The 19,744-nt window shown below is 44.4% G+C and overlaps 1 protein-coding gene across 1 annotated transcript; it reads right to left on the bottom strand.

Annotated features, from left to right (window-relative positions):
• Positions 1–3,271: 3,271 nt before the first annotated feature.
• Positions 3,272–19,274, bottom strand: s1pr2 (sphingosine-1-phosphate receptor 2). Its single transcript, XM_030090145.1, has 2 exons — positions 18,818–19,274; positions 3,272–6,403 (listed from the first exon to the last, which is right to left on the bottom strand). The coding sequence occupies exon 2, from the start codon at positions 6,303–6,305 to the stop codon at positions 5,190–5,192; it is 1,116 nt and encodes a 371-aa protein (XP_029946005.1). The 5' UTR covers positions 6,306–6,403; positions 18,818–19,274; the 3' UTR covers positions 3,272–5,189.
• Positions 19,275–19,744: the final 470 nt, after the last annotated feature.

Here is a 19,744-nt window from a genome sequence, read left to right as displayed (position 1 = left end):
CTCTCTCTCTCTCTCTCTCTCTCTCTCTCTCTCTCAGCTTCTCTCACCACCGTTGCATAAGAAGTGTCATTCAAAATTATTCATACATTCATTCATTCATTTGGTGATCAATAGAAAAGCTTTTTATTGGCCCTCAAAGCAATCAAACACTTGCTATAATTGCTGACCAGCTTTTTACATGTCTCCACTGGCATTATTGAGCATTCATTTTCAGCAATGACCTCCAAATCTTCCAGGTTGGAGACCACCACTCTGATCTTTAGCTCCCTCCATCGATTCTCACCTGGATTCTGACTGGGCCACTGCAAAACTTTCATGTTGTTGTTATTCTGAGTCTTGATGCATTGCTCCATTTTCATATTGCCTTTAATTAACTGTGATCAGATTCCTTGATCCAGTGACTGAAAAACATCAGTTCCCACTCCATGTTTGACAGTGAAGATGGTGTTTTATGGGTTGAAGTCTTGTCCATTTTTTTTCAAGCGAAATGGAGGACAAATCATCGTGGCATATCAATCCAATTTTTGCTTTAACTAACATTTAAACAGAAGACCTGAAGTTGTCTTTGTCTAGAGGAGCATTTCCAAAGGCCAAGTGGGCTTTTGTGCACCTTATTTGGAGAAGTGGCATCCTCCTGGTCGGCATCCGTGGAACCCAGCAGTGTGCAGTGTTCATTGAACTTGAAATGTTTCCACCAGCAGAGCCCATTCATCAGGACAGCCTTGATCCTTTGATTCTTTTTCACCTCTCTCACTTTGCTTTTTTTTTCCGATATCTTTATGGGCACACCTGTGTCATTTCTGGTCAAAGAAAACCTTCCTGGTTGAATAAAACGAATTTTCAGTCAACATTTGCATGGGATATGAATGATTGTGGGTTTAGATGTATGTAGCCAAAGTAATATATTACTACATAGTACCGTGTACTATGTAGGAAAAGTAATATATTACTTTCACAACACTGCAGAAGGGTCAAACTGGCCTGACATTAGATGACCCTCTGAGGCGCTATGAACTCTACACAGCAGGATTAGTTCTGCTGAGACCTGCTGCCTTGCTGTCAGTCAGCTGACTTGACTGTGTGTGCTCTCCGATTCTAAATAAACCTCTGTGCAGCTGAAAACCTGACTCCTCATTTGTTTGTCTGTCTCACAGAAATTCCGCAACAGTAAAATGTAAATTGATTTTATTTTCAAACGTGTTTTTTTTTGTTTGTTTGTTTCATGCCATGGTTCTGACATGTCTGAAACAAACCAACAAATAAAAACAACAACAAATAAATTTGCCTCCTTGCACCCTATGCTTGTTGTCTCAGTTTGTTACTTTGCTACTTTGTTTTGTAACTCCATTTGTCTTTTCTACCATATATGGCTTGATCTGTGTCTGTTTTATACTTCTGTTTTTCAGTAGTTTATGAGTCCTTTACACTGCCCCCACCCCCCCACCCCGTGTGTGTTTACTTCCAGTCATCCATCTTATTTGTATGTCCACCATGTCCTTGCAGCAGGGAACTGGAGCCTTTCATATATGACAAACTTAGAAATGGACACTCACACACATAAACAGGTAGAATTCTAGATTCACGAAGTATCATGACAATAATTTCTTTTTGACTGAGAAAGTCAGAAAGAGAGATCATGGAAATTCTACAGGGAGAGGCATAAAATCTGATACTGAACTGGGAACATTCTCTCTAGTGCAGGAGTGCTCACCACTACAACCACTAATACTCATTACTGAATCACTCTCTTCTTGATGTCTCTGTTCTACTGAATAAAACGGAACTGATAAAGCATCACAACCAGACTCCACCACATCTTAGAGAGCTGATCACCAGCAGAACACTTGGCTAAGTGGAGATTCCTCTATTTTAAGCTGTACAGTATGACTGCAATGCGTGTGCAACACACATGTATTGTCTGTGAATTGATATTTTATGTTTTAATATGTTCTTCACACACTGGGACAAAGGTGATTGTTTCTAATTTGACTTTCTGTGGAGAAACTGCGCCTCAAACGTGAAAGCTATGTGTGTGTTTCACCACTTGGTGGCACTATATTATCAGTAATAACAAAAGAAGTGTCCGGCTTTAAAACCAGTTACTACTCTTCCATCCTCTAAACTTTTTTTTTTTTAATTGTATGTTTTACCAGTTTATCCAGATCAGAGTGGTGGGGGCTGGAGCACATCTCCCCTTGTCAACAGGTGATAGATCACCCTGAATAGATCACCAGTCCATTACAGAGCAAACACAATGAAATACAGGCACACGCTGACATTTCCAGCCTTCGTCAATGTAGAAGCACACTGTGGGAGAAAATACACACATACACGGAATATGCACAGTCCATAGGGATTTCCCTAGGCCAGAACTCAAACCCACAACCATCTCTTTATGAGGGAACAGAGCAGGCCACTACACCGTTCTTCATATTAATCATGTTCTATAATGCAAGGATGTGATTTATAACAATTGTGTTTGGTTTTTTTTTGTGGTTCATGGTAAGTTTTTTTGTTTTTCTAGAATTTATTCTGATATATAAACTATTCCTCAGTGTCTTATTTTGAAGAAGAACGCTCACTTGGGTTTTCAGTGATGACATGAAAGTATATTTATATATATATATATACATGCACAACTTCACCTACAGGTTCTGAGCCTGACGTAATATCCTGCAGGGCAATGGAAACACTTGGCAGACATCCCGGCAGAGCAGCCTCCTGGGGCTGATTCAGCCCGTGTTCCCACCCAGGAATCCTGGACGACTGACAGGAAACAGGCCCAAATCTCGAAAGGCCTGTATAAGTTAGCCTCTCCCTTCACCCCAAGTCTCCTCTCCCCCCAACCCGGAAACATCTCTTGGGGCCTTTCTTCATACTTGTTCCAGACGCAGTATCTTTCAAATAGACAGCCTTCCTCGCCACACCCCGTTTTCAGCCTTTTCCCCTCTGCCCGGCCTAAAATCACTGCTCTGCCTCGCTTTAGCCCTTTAAGCAACGGTAGTTTTATTAGGTAGGAGAGCCGTGATTAATGACCAAGCAGCATTTACATGAGCAGTATTGGGCTTTCATGTTGAAGCTGGTGTTTTTTTTTGACCTTGTCAGAGCATGTTTGGAGTTAATGCTGCATTTTGAATGCCATTCAGATAAAGGCACAATTAGAAGACATCTCAGGGCCTGCAGAGAGGCAGCTGCTGAATTATCTGCAGCCAAAAAAAAACAAAACAAAACAAAAAAAACTACTGGAACACACAAGTTTTTTTTTTTTTTGGTCAGGATTTCATTTATTTTATAAAACTGGAATGCAATTAACAAAACGTTTATGTACCTACATTAGTGTTTCAGATTGTACCAATTCAACACAGGCAGCGTGCTACTGGGGACACAAGGCTATTGCACACGAGACATTCCATACAAACACAATCATACAAACTGTACAGAGATACATACATACTTACAAACATAGTTATTCATATATTTATAATAAAAAAAATCACAGACATACAATTGTGTCATAAGCACATACAATTGAAACATCTCTCTATCTGGAAAAAAAAAAAAAAAAAAAAAAAAAAAACTGTGGGAAAGCAAACATCACTGAAGCTGCCAAAGTGCTTTTCACCAATTTTACTCAGCCATCTAAAAAGAGTCGATCTAACGAACACTGACGGAGAGAAGAGTTTGAATTGTGTGTCTACGGGAATAAGGTTCGAGCAACCCTGAACAACAGGAACAGGACAATGAAAAGCAGGACTTCCTATAGCTGTAGGAAGTCGTGTGTTGTAGGATGTCAGAGGAGGAGGAGGAGGAGGACGACGAAGCTGACCTCCCGGGAGGACAGATCTCTTCTGTGCATTAGAAACCGGATCTTCTTCCGTTCTGTAGGGGCGATGACGGCGTCTTCGGGAAGAGGAGATGTGGTAAACGATGGCATCAGGCCAGCGAATCAAACCAAGATGTTCACGACTAATTCTTGTTCGTGGTGCTATTGAGGACTTCACAGTGAGAGTGGTGGACACTGTTCACTCCACTCTCTGCTCGTCAATAACTTGGTAAATCAAACTGATGATCAATAATACTGACAACAATGGAGCACGTGCGCCCCGAACACTTCATACATACATTCAGCCTTTTTCCCCCTCGAGAGGAAGGCACAAACAGAGACAGCACATTGCTGCTACAACACTGTCAGGACATCAGTCCCATTGGTCAAAGCTGCTGGACAGCTGTCATTGAATACAAAACAAACAAACAACAACAACAAAAAAAACCCATCAGTGCCTACAAAAGACAACAATAAAGCAAGAGGGACAGATTAGGACAAGTGACAGGAGTGGTGTTAGTGATGGAAGCTGGAGCTGGGATATATGATACACACTAGAGCTTACAAATGAGTTAGAATTTCATGCAATAAATGTAAGCAGATTATGCAAGTTTGTTTTAGTTTATCAAATGGTTTAATGCAAGGTTATATAGACTATATAGCCCTGATTCTGAGGAGGAGCCCTGGAGTGGAGTGGATACCAAAGTTGATCATTGCTTCTGGCTCTGTATAGAAGTCGAATGCATCTGTTTCACGGTAAAGGAGAGTCATGTGGTTAAACCTCACAAAGGTCAGAAGTCTCTCTAGTAATCTACAAAGTGCAACTTTGCAAGCTTTGCATTGATAACAGTTCATGAAAGGTCAAAACAAATCCTCAATACAACTATGATATTAAGTACGTTATATTTTTGGTTTTGGTTTTTAATAGGGGTTTATATGTTCAGAGAGAACAAGATGATAAGCATATAAATGAAAATGTTGGTTTATATTTAAAAAAAATCATAGTACCCATGAAAAAGCTATTTTTTTTCACATTTCTGTTCACATCTAAAAGTTGATTACCCACTGCGTGTGCGATTTATTTGAATGCTGATTGTGATTTCACACAATTTGGATTATAATATATGTGTATATAGAAAAATCTAATTGTGTAATCTGTCTCAGCAGACAGCTCTGTCCCAGCCTCATCAGAGTTCTATGTCCCATGCAATCTTTGCTTCTCTCTTAACATCTGGCTTTTCCATCACAGCGTGATTTTTTTTTAAATTTTTTATGCACACTTGCTGTCTTTCTCTCTCTCTCTCTCGCTCACACAAACACACACACATACACACACACATAAGCCGTCCGATGTGTTTGCACCAGATCAGACGCAGGTGGTACAGTCTGTCATGATGGGTGTCATTTGGTGTTCGTGTTTGTTGGTACAGTGTTCCAAGGAGCTGGAGCTCTTTAAAGGGACCAGACAGCGGTCGGAGGGCCGCCCGCTTTGCAGCACCCCCCAGCAGCACAGCACACGCAGGAACTCCTTTCTCATGTCCTTGCTGCGCAGCGTGTAGATCACAGGGTTGAGCGCGGAGTTCAGAGTGGCAAACCCGAAGAAGATGTTCCCTTTGGAGAGGATCCAGCAGGATTGTATCTTGCAGGAGGTATCTAGGAGTAAGATGGTGAAAGCTGGCAGCCAGCAGATGATGAAGACGCCCAACACTATCGTGACTGTTTTCAAAAGGGAATAGGCTTGTGAGTTGGTTGCCTCCTGGTGGCTGGAGCGTACAATCAGGTAGATCCTCACATAGAGGATGACGATGGAGAGCAGTATGAGGCTGAAGATGGTGACCACGAAGAGGATGTACTTCTTGGAGTAAAGTGGCAAAACGGTGGAGCATTCGGGGAGGTTGTAGATGCAGTTCCAGCCGATGATGGGAAGCCCACCCAGCAGGAACGAGGTCACCCAGCAAGCCCCTATCAGAAGAAACATGCGGCATGTTTTGGTGGAACCGTACACCTTCACTTTGGTGATAGCGATGTATCGTTCAATAGCTATCGCCAACAAGCTGAAGACCGACGCTGCCAGCGCAATGAACACCGTGCCCTCTCTGATGAACCACTGCACAGGCACCAGTTTGAAAGTCTTCGAGCCCGAAAGGAAGATGTTGGCTATGTAGGCAGAGCCTGCCAGCAGGTCGGAGAACGCCAGGTTGCCGATGAAGAAAAACATGGCGGAGTGGAACTTCTTGTTGCGCCAGACGGCGATCAGGACCAGCAAATTCTCGAGGATGATGATGGTGCACAGGACCACGATGGCAATGTTGAGCGAGGTGAGCTGTTTCTTCTGCTTAATGTGCTCCTCCATCTCATGCGGGGTCATGTTCTTCGCATAGGCATAGTATGCGGTGATCAGAGTCTGATTGTAGTACTCGGAGTATTTGCTCTTCATCTTGACGGGGTGGCAGAGCACAGTGGCTTTATGGTGAAGACTCATTCACACGGAGGAGTGTCCATGCCACAAACGACTGGAAGAGGGCCGGGAGGGAGACCGCCTGTCCTACAGTCACGTCTCTGGAGCTCGTTGTGGGTCACCTGTAGACAGAGAGAGAGAGAGAGACGGTTTGTGTTACTGTCTGAGGAAATATTGTCTCAAAGAAAACATGCAAATTGAGCAAAAAGACGTACTTGCTCAAGCACATTTTGTGCAACAAAGTCTAGCAGGAACAAACCGTTTCTGAGTGTACGCTGTCTGTAAAGGCGAAACCATATTTGACAAATACCTTGAAAGCTGCATGGATTTGAATGTGTTCAGAGAAATAAAGCCACATCCTGTCAATCCCTCTTTCAGAAGGTGAACCTGTGCTCTCAGAAATCGCTTTCAGGTGAAAGAGTAGACGTCCTGTTCGGCCCCGCGAGCGGCGGAGTTCAGACAAAAAGCTGCCCTGACTTTTTCTGAAGGGGACATTCCACTAACCTCGTCCGCGCGCTCGCCTGTCAACACACAGCATTGTTGTGGGGAGCAAACCTTTCCACTCCGATGAACTACCTCTTGAAACTACAACATAACTGGTGGATCAGCCAGGCCTCTTCACCCCGACCTGCCACACCACCTGCTCCCAACCAGTTCAGCAAATCAATCAGACAAGTCAGAGGAGGACGTGGTCACCTTGCTTTCTTTAAGAATAAAACCCTTGCAAGACCTGATTGACTTCTTATCTGTATAGCTACAGTAAAATTGAATACTTGAACATTCATTCTTCTTAATTCATGAAGCACCAAGAATCACCAAGATCTGGGAAATTGTCAAACAATTTCACTTGCAGTATATTTGTTTTTAATTATTATTACAAGTAAAAAAAAAAAAATTTTCAGGTTGTTACAAGTAGTCGAAGATGTATGTCGTCTATTGTGGAAACAGTTTAATTTGATCAGTTGTATGACAGTCTGGTTTTAAGTGGCTCATTTCAAGGAGAGGCTTAAAAACAAACAAAAATACAATAAAGTTCGCCGCAGCCGCAGGAGTGGAGACAAAGGAAAGTTGGAGAGTCTGGAAATCTAATTAAAGGTGGAGCTGGTGGAGCTTAAACCTGTCAAAAGTAACAGGATCGCTCTGCACACCGGCTCCCTCGGTAATTCAACACTGATGCTTCCACCGCCTATCTTCGCGAGCCCCGTCTCGCTGCAGAAGTTCCTGGCTGAATAAATCAGTGGAAACGTGGCCTGCAGATCCCCTCTGCGCTGCTGGACTTTGACTCAAAAACCTGAGGAGCGGGGATAGAGGAGGAAAAAGACAAAGCCGGAGCGCGAGCATGCATGTGGAACGGCATCTGGACACAAAGGCAGGAATCTGAGACATCTTTGTGACGTGCATACACACATACACAAAATCGTCAGTGTGATATGTTGCAACACACTTCTTTCTTGTTTTTGTTTTTTTTTTATACACGTGCACAGGCATTTTTTTTGTTCACACTAATTGTGACAGACGCAAAGTACTGTAGAGAAGAATTCCCCAGCATATAGCCAGGTTGAGAACGCGGCCGCCTGCAAAAGCCAGCACCGTTTCCTCAAGCAGGAACAAAGAACAATAGTCTCCTTCAGTGTGGATCGCGTCGGCCTTCAGCTCCAATAATCGGACAGCACACTTCCATTTGGCTGCAGCGACAGTATCATAGCAGAAATGTATTTAGAGCTGAGCACTCCCTTATCGATGCAACGCCGTCTTCTACCCCATCCTCTTTAGCTCAATTATTAGACACAGATAGAAAGCTTGAGCTTGAGCATATGGGCCAGCTGCACTGGGGTAATTACATTAGCTTACATTAGTGCAGCCTATAATGGTTTTATTCATGGAAAAAGACCACCTCTGTATCTCCACAGTCTCCAATCTGCTAGAAGAAACACACATTGCTTTTGCTTTGTTTAGTTCCAGCTCTCTCGCCGCGCTCTGCCAGGATTTTTCAGGACAGTTCTCCTTCCATCTGTTCCGCAGACGACTCAAGGTCTTTCTGTCACCGGGGAGTCTTTGGCGTCTGTCATCAAGGGATTGCACTGAATATGGGAAACCTGACGGGCTGGTTTGCCCACAGCGCTGCTGGAGCGGCCCTGCCCTGCTCCTCTACCTGCAGTGTGCCATTCAGGTTTCCACAGTGATTGGTCGCACGGAGCGCAGACTTCCTGCGATGCAGCCTTTCACGCCGCCCCTTTGTCAATAGTTTGCCCTCCGTTCGACCCAGACATCACTGTCACACTTCTACAATAGACACAACACACTGACAAAAAAACGTTGTCATGACAAGACTACCCAGGATTCCATTTCACATTAAAAAAAAAAACTGTTAAAATACGTAAAAGCAAATTCAGAATGCAAACTCATGGATCAAGACCCAAACGCAAGGGATTTTAGGAAAATGTATCCAAGAAATGGAAACCTCTCATTGTACCCTTTGATAATTAGTCTGTGATTCCTCCTCGGTGAGACTCACCCATCTGCTGTAATAACGTTCCGGCTCTTTTGTCCACGTTTTGTTTGTTTTAACTGATATCACACTGCAGTTTGCACACCTTGGCTGGCTGTACAGTGCAAGTTTGCATCATAAAAACTTAACCGTACCTAACTGAACATTTAGGCTACCTGGGAAGATGGAAGCGCAGGTTCGTTTGCTTATTTTGATGGGAAAGGTATTTTTGTTGTAAGTGTAATTTCAGCAATCTTAAAAATTGATTTTCCTTTCTTGGAAAATCTTTTTTTTTTTTTTTTTTACAACTATCAACACAACAGTAGATTGTGTTTTTGAATTATGAAGCAGCAAAAGACTGAAGTCTAAAATTTAATTTGTGCTCAACTTTATACAAGCTCTCATTTTATACCCTTTATTTCAGACAGCAGTGGCACATGAGCACGTTTATGTTGCAGTTAGTTATTTTATGGGTTTTAACAAATACACACTGAATGCATAATCAATTTAGCCAGCATAGCAAATTGCTAAAAAAATAAAAAAAATAAAGCTGAGTTCCTGTCTTTTGTCACGTATGGTAGGTGAAGGTGCAGCGAGGCTTGAAACAGAAGATATGATCATATCCTGTCTGGATTTTTCACAGCGAAACCTGAGCGAGATCAAAGCGGGTGAGAAATGCAGCAACTTTAACAAGTGAGAAAAGAAAGAGTGCAACTGAGGGAGGAAGATAAACAATTGACTGACGTCTAGGATATCCCATCAGAGAGATTATTGATTTTGTTGTAAAACAGCCGTTTTCAGAACGCCATGCATTTTAAAACACACACACACCAACATTTCACAGCCACACAGAGGTGTACAATAACCACAGACCGCTGCACACTTTTCAGCATCAAGCAAAAATATATTTATTAAGAGTTTGATACCTTCTACTGAAGGCTCCCTTTCCTGTTCTTGAATTTTTTAACAAAAGACAGAGCAGCCCTGACGTCTGTACAAAAAGCCTCAGGCGGTTTTTTTTCTTCCTTTTTTTTTTCTCCAGAGAAACACCTGATAAGCCCCAATTAGCCAAGAGCGTGCTCACCAAAAACCAAGGCGACACCACCTGCTACCTGTCACACTCCACTTCAGCGTGACCCAACTTTCTCTGCTAGAACGCACTTCGAGTGAAAACACGGTCCCCGACACGCATCCCATGTCTGCAACGGCTCATCCGTGGAATCTCAAAAACACTTTCAGATAAGCGTTGTGACTAACCTTGAGTCCGGACGGTTTATGTATCCTTTTATCTCGCTGGCATCCGATCGTATTTACGGTTTGTTTATTTTGAAGAATTGCTCTGTGCAGTTTACAGTCAGGTCATTTGTGGTCTGAAAACATCCTGTAACCCACAAGCCTCCATCTGCCTGTCATTTTCACCACTCGCAGGTTTATACAGCAGCTGAAATCCACCCTCTTGTCTCTACACAGTGTTCAGACAAGGAAGCAATGTGGGGCTAATAACAGAGAGGCCTTCATGCTACAGATAATATGAAAATTGTAATATGTAATTTTTCCATTTTAAGAAGATTTAATGGCTTCCTGTGACCTCTGCAAGACACTGGACTTTTCTTCTGTACTAACTTAAGTTTTATGAACAGATACAAAGAAATCCGTCACGGGTACGGAGAAACCTTCTCCTACTGTGATTTGTTCTTTCCTGTTCAGTTTCTGTGCCATTAATATAACTGTTTATCTTCTCTGTGACAGTGCTGTAATTGTGCGTGAGATCAGTCTAGAGTCCTCTTCCTCCCGCTCCTCGTGATCCTGTAACAGACCCGGGAACTCAGCCGGCCAAACTTCGTATCTCTGTCTGTTCATCTCCACAGAAATTGAGTGGAAAGATGTCGACAGGGCAGCGTAGAGTCAAGGTACGACTGAGGCTCAATGGAAAATTCTGCGACGCAGAAAGTTTCTTCAGTCAAGTGTTGACATGCCAGCATATAAAAAAAAAAAAAAAAAAAAGAAGAAAGCACAAGTGACACCACGAATGTTTCACCACTGCTTCCACAGTAGCTTGAAGGAAATGACTAAAGATGACGACTCGGAGTGCAGTTTTTCTGCACACTTCACGTTTTGAAAGGGACATATAGATCTCTATATGTTGCACAGCGACAGTTCAGTGTTCCCCACGGTCGACACAGGCCACTGCGCACATGGCTTCATCAAGGGAGGTCTTTTTTCTTGCACGGAGCAGCTTCATGCAATCACGCCGTGCAACCAGAAAACACAAGAGACAGACTGTCTGCTGGCAGATGGCGGCGGCGTCTCTGCCGTCCTGTCTGTCGCTGACTTCCAGGCCTCTGGGTGTGAAATGTTTTTTTGCATCAGCGCAGCAACAATATCGACTGTTCTCTGAATGATACCGAGATAAAGCAGTTGTGTTGCCAGTATCAATGCAACATTGACGACGGGGATGCATGCAATTGCTCTGACGCAACCGAACCGTGTCCTGCTCCTTCGAATGACCTTGGTCACAGCACACCACATGCGCGCACACACACACACACACACACACACACACACAGAATTACGTGGCGGTGTCTTTTCTATAAGGCCAAAAAACAGTACAGCAGTTTTCACTTCGTCAGGCCTCAGCTTATCTTGAGCCGGCGCTCTTATCTCAGTCGCATGCCACACTGCAGACAAGCACGCTGATAAAAGTGACGCTAAAAAACACTGACGATAGAGCAGCACAGCTGACATAAAGACAACATTAAAAACACGCATGCTTGAGGTCAAACAAAGCAACCGAAGCATCAACAAACACCAAATTCCAACCGGGGCGCAAGGAAAATTCAGCTCAGGGTCTCGTCGCGAGGCATGATTGCTTATTAAAGTATGCAGCCGATTGTGTTTGTTCAAATCAGCTTTACCAAGCTTTGAACAGAAACTTAACCGAGAGGAAATATCAGTTTCAGAGAAGAGACAAATACTAACAATTCTGTAATTGAGTGGTATTCTTTTTATTATACCATTCTGATTTTTTCAAAAATGTAATTGCACATACTTAAGTACAATTTATACAAAAATTAACTTTTAAAATTATAAGTCACTAGTGAGTACACCCACATTTAAACTATTATTCCAACCCTTTAATTCCCATTTTAGTAGCCAATGGTATTCTTTTAGCAGAGAAAATAGTTCCTTTATGTCTAGATATGTTTAGAATTGAGTAATTTTTTGAGACTTTATTGTTCGTCCAAGAAATATTCTTTGTCGGTTTGTTAAACAGATAAATCAAATTGATTAGCTGCTATTGGCGATATAATTTGTTGTTGCAGAAGACAAGCGGTTCAAAGAAAGAAAACTCACTACACAAACAAAAACGGTCATGCAAACAAACAAGACGAGTGTGTTCTGCGGTTTGTTTCCTCAGGGGACAAAACAGACCGTAGCATCAGAGATGGACGGCCTGCAACATCTCAAGAGTTTACGTTTCAGAGAGGAAACACACACCAGATAAACATGATTAAAAAACACAGAAGTATTTATAATAACTTCATATCGGCACTACATGTCGGGAGACAACAGAACAGTTCCTCTTCAGTACCGGATTAAACGGTTCCTTGTTGTGCGGTCGCGCCATGCTCAGTGTTTAACTTTAGCTCCAAAGCAAACGTCTCTCTTTGTCCGCGATTATGCTGACACAATCATGCTTCATTAAAAGTGCATATAAGCTGCTGAGCGCCGAGGCAGTGGGTGTCCCCGATATAGGAGGCTTCTACATATAATTAGGGATTACCCTTTCGCTCGTCAAACTCTCTGACAGTTTGGGTACAGCCTTGTCGGTGGGCTCCAATCTGTCAACACAACTCTGTCTGTAATCTGTTTTTTTTTTTTTTTCCTTTCTTTTTCTTCCCTCATGTTTCATAACAACTTGTGTTGTTTTCTGTTCCTCCCGAGAACTCGCTGCATCTCTGTCAACTTGGCACGGTTTTCTTTATTGCAGTTGTTTGGGTTCTTAGAGCAGCGGTGAGAAGACCTGGAAACAAAGAGCAGCGCAAAGAAGGGCATCGCACAGCCCGAGGAGCCGCAGACCCCCATACTCCCACCCCCACTTCACTCCACTCTGACACTCCAGGGGGGGTGGGGGATCTCCAAAGGTGGCGCCTGAGAGGCAATTACTGGAATACGTTCAGCCTCAGACTATTCCTGTCAACTTAAGTCTTCTTTGCAAATTATTCATGTTTTTATATAGCTCTGTTTTGCATATTTCCCCTTTTATGCACATCCCTGATTTGTACAGCCACATCATCACACCCCACTCTCATCGTAGCCCCCCCGTATATTTTAAACTTCACCGCAGACATCAAAAGACAAGGCCACAAAGAGGTGATTAAATGTACATCAAGAAGGATTTATTTAGCACACATCTGGAGCAGACATGCTCTTACAGCCCCCTATTAAAGACTTCATTACAGCACAAACCATGCAATCACGTCTCAGCTCAGAAAGCCCACTAAGACACCATGTTCTCAGTCAGTTAGCAGATACCAGCAGGTTTCATTTACCAAGGATTAACAGAAATTTTTGGTTTTGGTGTCGTTAATTTGTTTTGCATCGCTGGAAAAGCATCGGATGTGATCTGGCAGCAGAAAAATGACGAAGCCCTTTGCAGAACTGGCTTCACAGTTAAAACAATGAAATAAAAACAAGGAAATCAAACACAAAACCTCAGCAGTACATTTGTCAAGCTTGCGTTGCTCATCGATGAGACGGGTGTTAACCACATGGTGTCCTAAAGCTTGCAGATCGTCTGCATCAGGCACACTTCTCATTCGTGCAGGTGGCGACGTTTGTTTTTTTTTCTTTAAATCACACCACTCACATCTGCAGCATAAAATACGATTCTGGTAACCAGGAAAGACAGATGAGCTCAGATCTTTCTGCTCTGTCTCAAAACCTCAGGTTTCAGTCACTCTGGCCTCTCACACCTTCCCATGTTCTTCTCTTTACAGTGAGCTTTCTGTTAATGAATGGTTTTCAACTCTCTTTAGGTATCTTTTGTCCTGGCTCCCCGCTCCTATTCTACTCTGCTGCTCGACCTTGAACTCCACCCCTTCTCATGTTCCCCCGTTTTGACGTGAATCTTTGAGGATGTCGTGAGAAGAGGATCTGGTAGCATGGTTACACGCTGCTGTGTTGTTTATTAGTCATGTTCTGGTTGTGACGCTCACATTTTGCCAAGTAACTGGTGCTGCAGAAATTTCTGATGCACTGAATCACTCGACAGGGTTGCACGCCAAATTTCAGGAGGAAAATTGGGAAGGAGCAAGGCACTACACGATGGAAAATGATAGAGTCTGCGCACGGGGACACAAAGCCACCGTGATTGCCCCTCTGCGTGCTGATAAGATGATGAATTGATGGAGGCCCTCCATCTCTGCTCATGCTCCACATGAGAAAACAACTCCAGACTGTTCTGGCAAACACAGATCCATTAAACTCAACCCTGTTTTTGGAGAAAAACACCGTTGCCTGGAGAGGGAACACTGTTGTGTCCACACGGCCTTCAGCCGTATCCCAGTATTTTAGACAATTAAAAAAAAAAAAAAAAAATCTTTCTTTGAAGAGGGGGACTTATTTATTGAAAAAAATCCTTGGCATGAGCAGGTCGTATGTTAAAATGTGAGGAAATATTTGTGGAAGGCCAGTACAGTCACAATCTGTATTTAAAGACCTGTGAATGTGTGCATGGAAAGAGACCCAAGGGCTTTAACATTCAAGCCGTTCTGGAGGGATACTATGTCTGTTTTATTTCCTGGCAACATTACACAAGTACATTTTTTTTTTTTCATAAACAAAGGAGTAGGCAGTAAATAACCAAGATTTTTATACAGTTTTACAGAGCTTTAAGCAGGGCTCGGGGTTGTTCGCCAGGGGATATTGTGCAAAAATAGCTCACGGGTCAGGAACTGACTGCGGCTCACGGTTTTCGGGGGGTAAAGCTCCTCGCAGCTACTTGACTTTGTGTTAACATGAAGCTCATCAAAAATGACTGTTTGTGTGAGCAGTTGTCAGTTAAGTAAACAGCATCCACTTCCACTCAATGTGTTCCAGCAAAGCTGTCTGGCCTCCACCATGACCCAGGCTAAGTCCGTCATGTGTTTAAGCTGGGAAAGACTTGAGGCGAGGTTTATACGAGATAAATTATCTAAACAGCTATTTTTGACAAAACACACTATCACAGTTGAAAAGTCTGATTTATTTTTTCTAATTCTGTCAGTCTTCAGAGGAATTAATGACCCAAAGAGCTTGTTAGGACAAGAGATCCAGCTATTGTTGGGTTCCAAGCAAAATGAATAGCTGAACTACGTTCAGATTGGCTGCACACGGCAATCCAAAATCCAAGAAAACCGTCTCCAGCTTACTTCTGGATCTGGGCAGGAGGGGTGTTGTAGTAATCCAGTTGAGTTTTCCAGCTGCACAAACAAAGCCGAGTGGATAACAAAGGCTTCCAAGAGGGGAAAAAAGAAAGAGGAGGAGGAGGTGGTCTGCACAGCCACAGCATCTTCACATGTACCTGCTCTGAGATCAGTCCGGAGCGAGCTCTGAAAACGGCCAGAAATCAGGGAACCGCAACATGACCACACGGATTACGCCCACTGCGAGAACTGACAGTATGGAGCTGTTCGCGTTCAGTTCATAAATCACCCTGCACAACCTAAAGACAAGCTGCAAAGTTCCGCCGATCCCATTCAAAGCCGCAGCAGTAACCAGAAACCCCGTGCTCAATCTACTTGTCATTGTCGCTGAAGAGATGCATCATGGTCCTGTCTGGACGGCAACGCTGTGAATGAGGAAAACGCCAGTCAGGGTTTGGAAAACCATTTTCTGCATTACTTCCAACTTGGCGGTGTTTTGTAGCACAGGCTGGTCCAAGCTTGAAATGTGGGGGGGAGAGAAAAAAAAAAAAAAAAAGCACAGACTTATCCCCACACCGGGATGCGTTGGGAAATCCTGGCATGCTGCTACAAGCGCCAGTGCCTGGTCATGGGGGGTCTAGTAGTTTGTCCAAGTCCCTCAAGTGGAAAAGGAATGTAACAGGAGATGTTACGGCTAATGGGTTCTTTCACTGGGTAAAGCACCTTTCTAAACTATCCAGAGACGCTTTTTTTCCTCCTCACCATCTATCAGTTTATGTAAATGTTTACGTAATAATCAGCGCGGCACTAATGGCTTGATTTCTACAACTCGGAAAGGTCATTCTGAAGAGGCGTGACAGACGGGGCAAGTATGCACACACATGTGGACTTCTCTACCTGTCAAGCACATCCCAGCGTCGGTTGTGTTTGTAGAATAGGTGAAAAAGCAGGAGACGCCATATTCGTTTCTCCGATGGGAGACACTCCCAGCTCTTGGCTGTGAATCAGAAAGCTCCATGCTGTCAGCTGTGTGTTGTGACTTGCGCTTCGGCAGCTTGCGAACAGAAGGCATTTATTTTGCTCCAGCTGCCACACCCAGGGAAAGTGTTTTTCTCCAAAGGCGAGCACCAGCTCCAACTCTGAGCCCGTGGAACCCAGATGGCTGTCCACAAGCCACGATAGCACCACAAAGGAAGAACCAGTGCTAATGTAAAGTCTGAGGCATCCTCTCATATTGTGTCTACTTGTGTGTACGCGCTGAGCCCTGACTGCTGTCGTTTAACCGGGTGAAAGGCAAAGCGCCCCGAGCAGGCCACCTCACTGATCTGTCAGGGTTGTTACCTGTCTGATCTGATTGAAGAAAAAAAAAAAAAAAAACGAGCATAGGCAACAACAGCGAAATTGGTTTCCCCAAGGAAAAGCCTCCTCGCTGCTTCCTATTAGCGGAGCGCTCCCAGGCCTGAACTGAAACCTGAGCATCCTTCGGGGACCGACGCCACCCACCCACCACCCATCTCCGCCTTCAGCCGCAGCCAGTGACCCTTTCCAATTAAAAAAAAAAAAAAAAAGACCCACAACTCCAGTTCCCATCGCTGCATCACCATTAATTTATTTATCCATTCCTCCACTTATACATCTATTTATTTATCTGGATCATCTGTTTGTCTTCATTTCTCACGCTCTCGCTGACAGTCCCCATTGAGAGGGGTCCAATTACAGCAGTCGTCTTCTGGAGGGAAACAGGGCCACTGAGCACAGCGGGCCGGGTCAGCCACACACAGATCCTCAACCCATGATGCAATGGGCTGCTGTTCTGAGACACTATCTCCACAGTCTCAAATAAAGTTTTTAGAGCTGCTTTAAAGAGACTAGTACAGTAAGTTAATATCACATATGCTCCATTTCTGTTAAAGGCGGCGTCCGGCCAAAAGGTTGTCGCTGCTCTCAGGTTATGTCTGCCGGAGGAAAGAAGGCTGGTCGCCGTCAGGCCCGCATCGGGTAGCAAGTGCTGTTGAGCTGCAATGAGCTATGAGATCACACCGGCTATTACAGATGGAAGGGTGGCTGCATCCTCGCCCTCGTCTGCAGCCGCTCCGAGAGACACGGACAGAGTCACCCGACTCCGAACGTGGCCGAAGCATGCCCTAAACAAACTAAACTGCTCTTGCACAACGCTGGCGTCAATGAACCTGTTGACAAGGCCTTCAACACTTGATAGTGTTGCTGTTTGTGCTTCCTCTTTAACCCGTACTCTTGATGTTATCACAGAAAGATGTTTGCCGGTCCTATTATACAGGCTTTGTTGCATCTTTGTGGATCCCTTATAGAAGTTTGTCACTTTTCTGCCTCGGCTGTGTTACTGCCTCGGCTGTGTTACTGCGGTTTCTATAACGCTTTTCTTATTTTTCACACCTCGCTTTAAAAGTGTAATAATGCCATGCCTCTGAACAGATAGTGTGACATTGTACTTTAAATAAACTTTACTCACTAACACTAATGAGCAGCAGAGTTGTGCAGACAACACAGGAGAGAGGATGATGGATTGAGGCTTTTATCACAGCAATAAACATTAGTTCCTTCACCTTATCATCTTATCTCTCTGTGACTTGAGGATTCTCCCAGCATGCCTACTGGACTGCTGACACCTACGTATCCCTCACAATTGACATTTATTCTCCCTGGCGGAATGAGCCATCCTCTTTCCCACTTGTCCGTAATACCAGAGCGCCTTAATAAGTAATTGTGCTCCAGTGTTAATTCTCCACAGCTCATTTCCAATCTCTGACAACAATATTCTGCTAAGACCCTCCTTGTTGAAACCCGGAGCTGGCTTCCTCTCAGGAGCCCATCTCCAAGCCCACGAGATTAACTCCGGTGCAGGGGGATAATGGGGGCTTTTGTCTTATTAATACATCCTTTCAATACAATGCCTTCTTTAGAGTGACGGATGAACAAGCCTAAACAACATAGAAGGGGTCAGAGAGGGAGGAGGAGGGGGGGGAGTGGGGGCACAGCAGGCTGCTGCACAACGGCTTCAGGAGCGTGGGGTGGGGGCGCGCGCGCGCACGCACGCACACACAAACATACCTCAGCCTCCACCACAGTGGTCTACATACTGTATTTTTGCAACAGACTGCACCCCCCCCCATAACACACCCCCCCTCCTCTCCATGCATGATTGACAGCTGCAGCCTGCGTGTTAATAGTTAACACTGCACAGTGTTATTCATTAAAAGAAAAAAAAAAAGCAGAGATGTTTCACAAACGCAGCTGTCACTGAACACACACACTCTCTCACACATATACACACACACACACACACACACACACACACACACACATTTCACAGGATGCAGCAGCTTGTGCCGGTGGAAAGCAGGAGTTGCGTGAGATGCGGTCGGTCTCGGTGTCATAAGTGCTGAAGAGTCGCAATAAAGATTTTTTTTTTCCGTTTGTGATTGACTCAACTGCGAATCGTGCAATCAGTAGAACCAGTGAAAACCTGCAGGAGCCCGAAACAAGCTGGAGGACTGCTGAAAAGTTGCACAACTCTTTTGTCAGGACTCCTGCAGCACATGCTGTTATACTTAATTTTTTTTCTTCTTCTTCTTTTTATTGTTTGAGGAGGTACCATGACTTACCCCATGAGAGATGTGAGACAGAGCAGCGAACACACGCTCCGGTATCCCCGGTGCTCGTGTCTCCGGACGTCCTCACATGTGTCCCGGCAGCCTCCGCGGCTCGCAGCGCCCTTTTCCCTCCGCCGGGACCGAGAAGCACCGCTGACAGTCAAAACTTCGCTGGAGGAGCAGACGGCGTGTCTCGTCTCGTCGGTGGTAAATCCATACCCGGTCTGAGCGCCACCGCGGAAACGGCACACACACACACACACACTCACACACACTCTTAAAAAAAAAACTCCACAAGCAGCACAGCGGAACCAAAAAAAAAAACTGAAAGAAAGAGAGAAAACTGCTTCGGCGGGACTGGTTTAAAGCACTTTCTCTTTTGTGGGTCTAATCCAGCTGCCCGTCTGATTGTGCTCTGCTCTCTGGGAACAACAGCTCCGCGGGGCTGTGGAGCGTCTGGGGAGGCGCGCGCGCACAGTCCGCGCTCACACGCGCGCACAATAACACACACCCACACGCCACGGCACTGTTTGGATGTGTGGAAGCGTTAATACACGCTGCGTGTCGCTGCGGTAGGAGTCACACGCAGGTTTGAGGCCATTAAATGATCCGACAGCGACTTTCTTTTTTTTTTTTTTAAAGTTGATTTCTGAAGCTTTTCGTCACTCCGGAGATTGATAAATGAATTCCAGATGTTCCACCTCCTCACTTCCTCTCTCCAAATACATCCCAGCATGAACCCCAGTCCACACTTTTCAACTCAACCTGGATCAGTTCCCCCTGAGAGAGGTGGCCATCTAAAAACGCAGGTATATAAACTACATATGACTAAGACAGTCAAATTAATTGTCTGACAATTTGCCCCCCTTGTCTTTTGCTCTTTTTTTCCCCCAGACTTAATGAAATCAGCGTGTTGTTTCTGGTGACTCAGCCCAATTT

Source organism: Salarias fasciatus, chromosome 4 (genome assembly GCF_902148845.1).
Source record: "Salarias fasciatus chromosome 4, fSalaFa1.1, whole genome shotgun sequence".
In the NCBI taxonomy this organism is placed as follows: Eukaryota; Metazoa; Chordata; class Actinopteri; order Blenniiformes; family Blenniidae; genus Salarias; species Salarias fasciatus.
This window is presented reverse-complemented; position numbering and strand designations above follow the sequence as displayed.

Bases quoted from the DNA above. Each gene is read 5' to 3' on its own strand.
- s1pr2 (XM_030090145.1), bottom strand. From the start codon at position 6,305: ATGAGTCTTCACCATAAAGCCACTGTGCTCTGCCACCCCGTCAAGATG.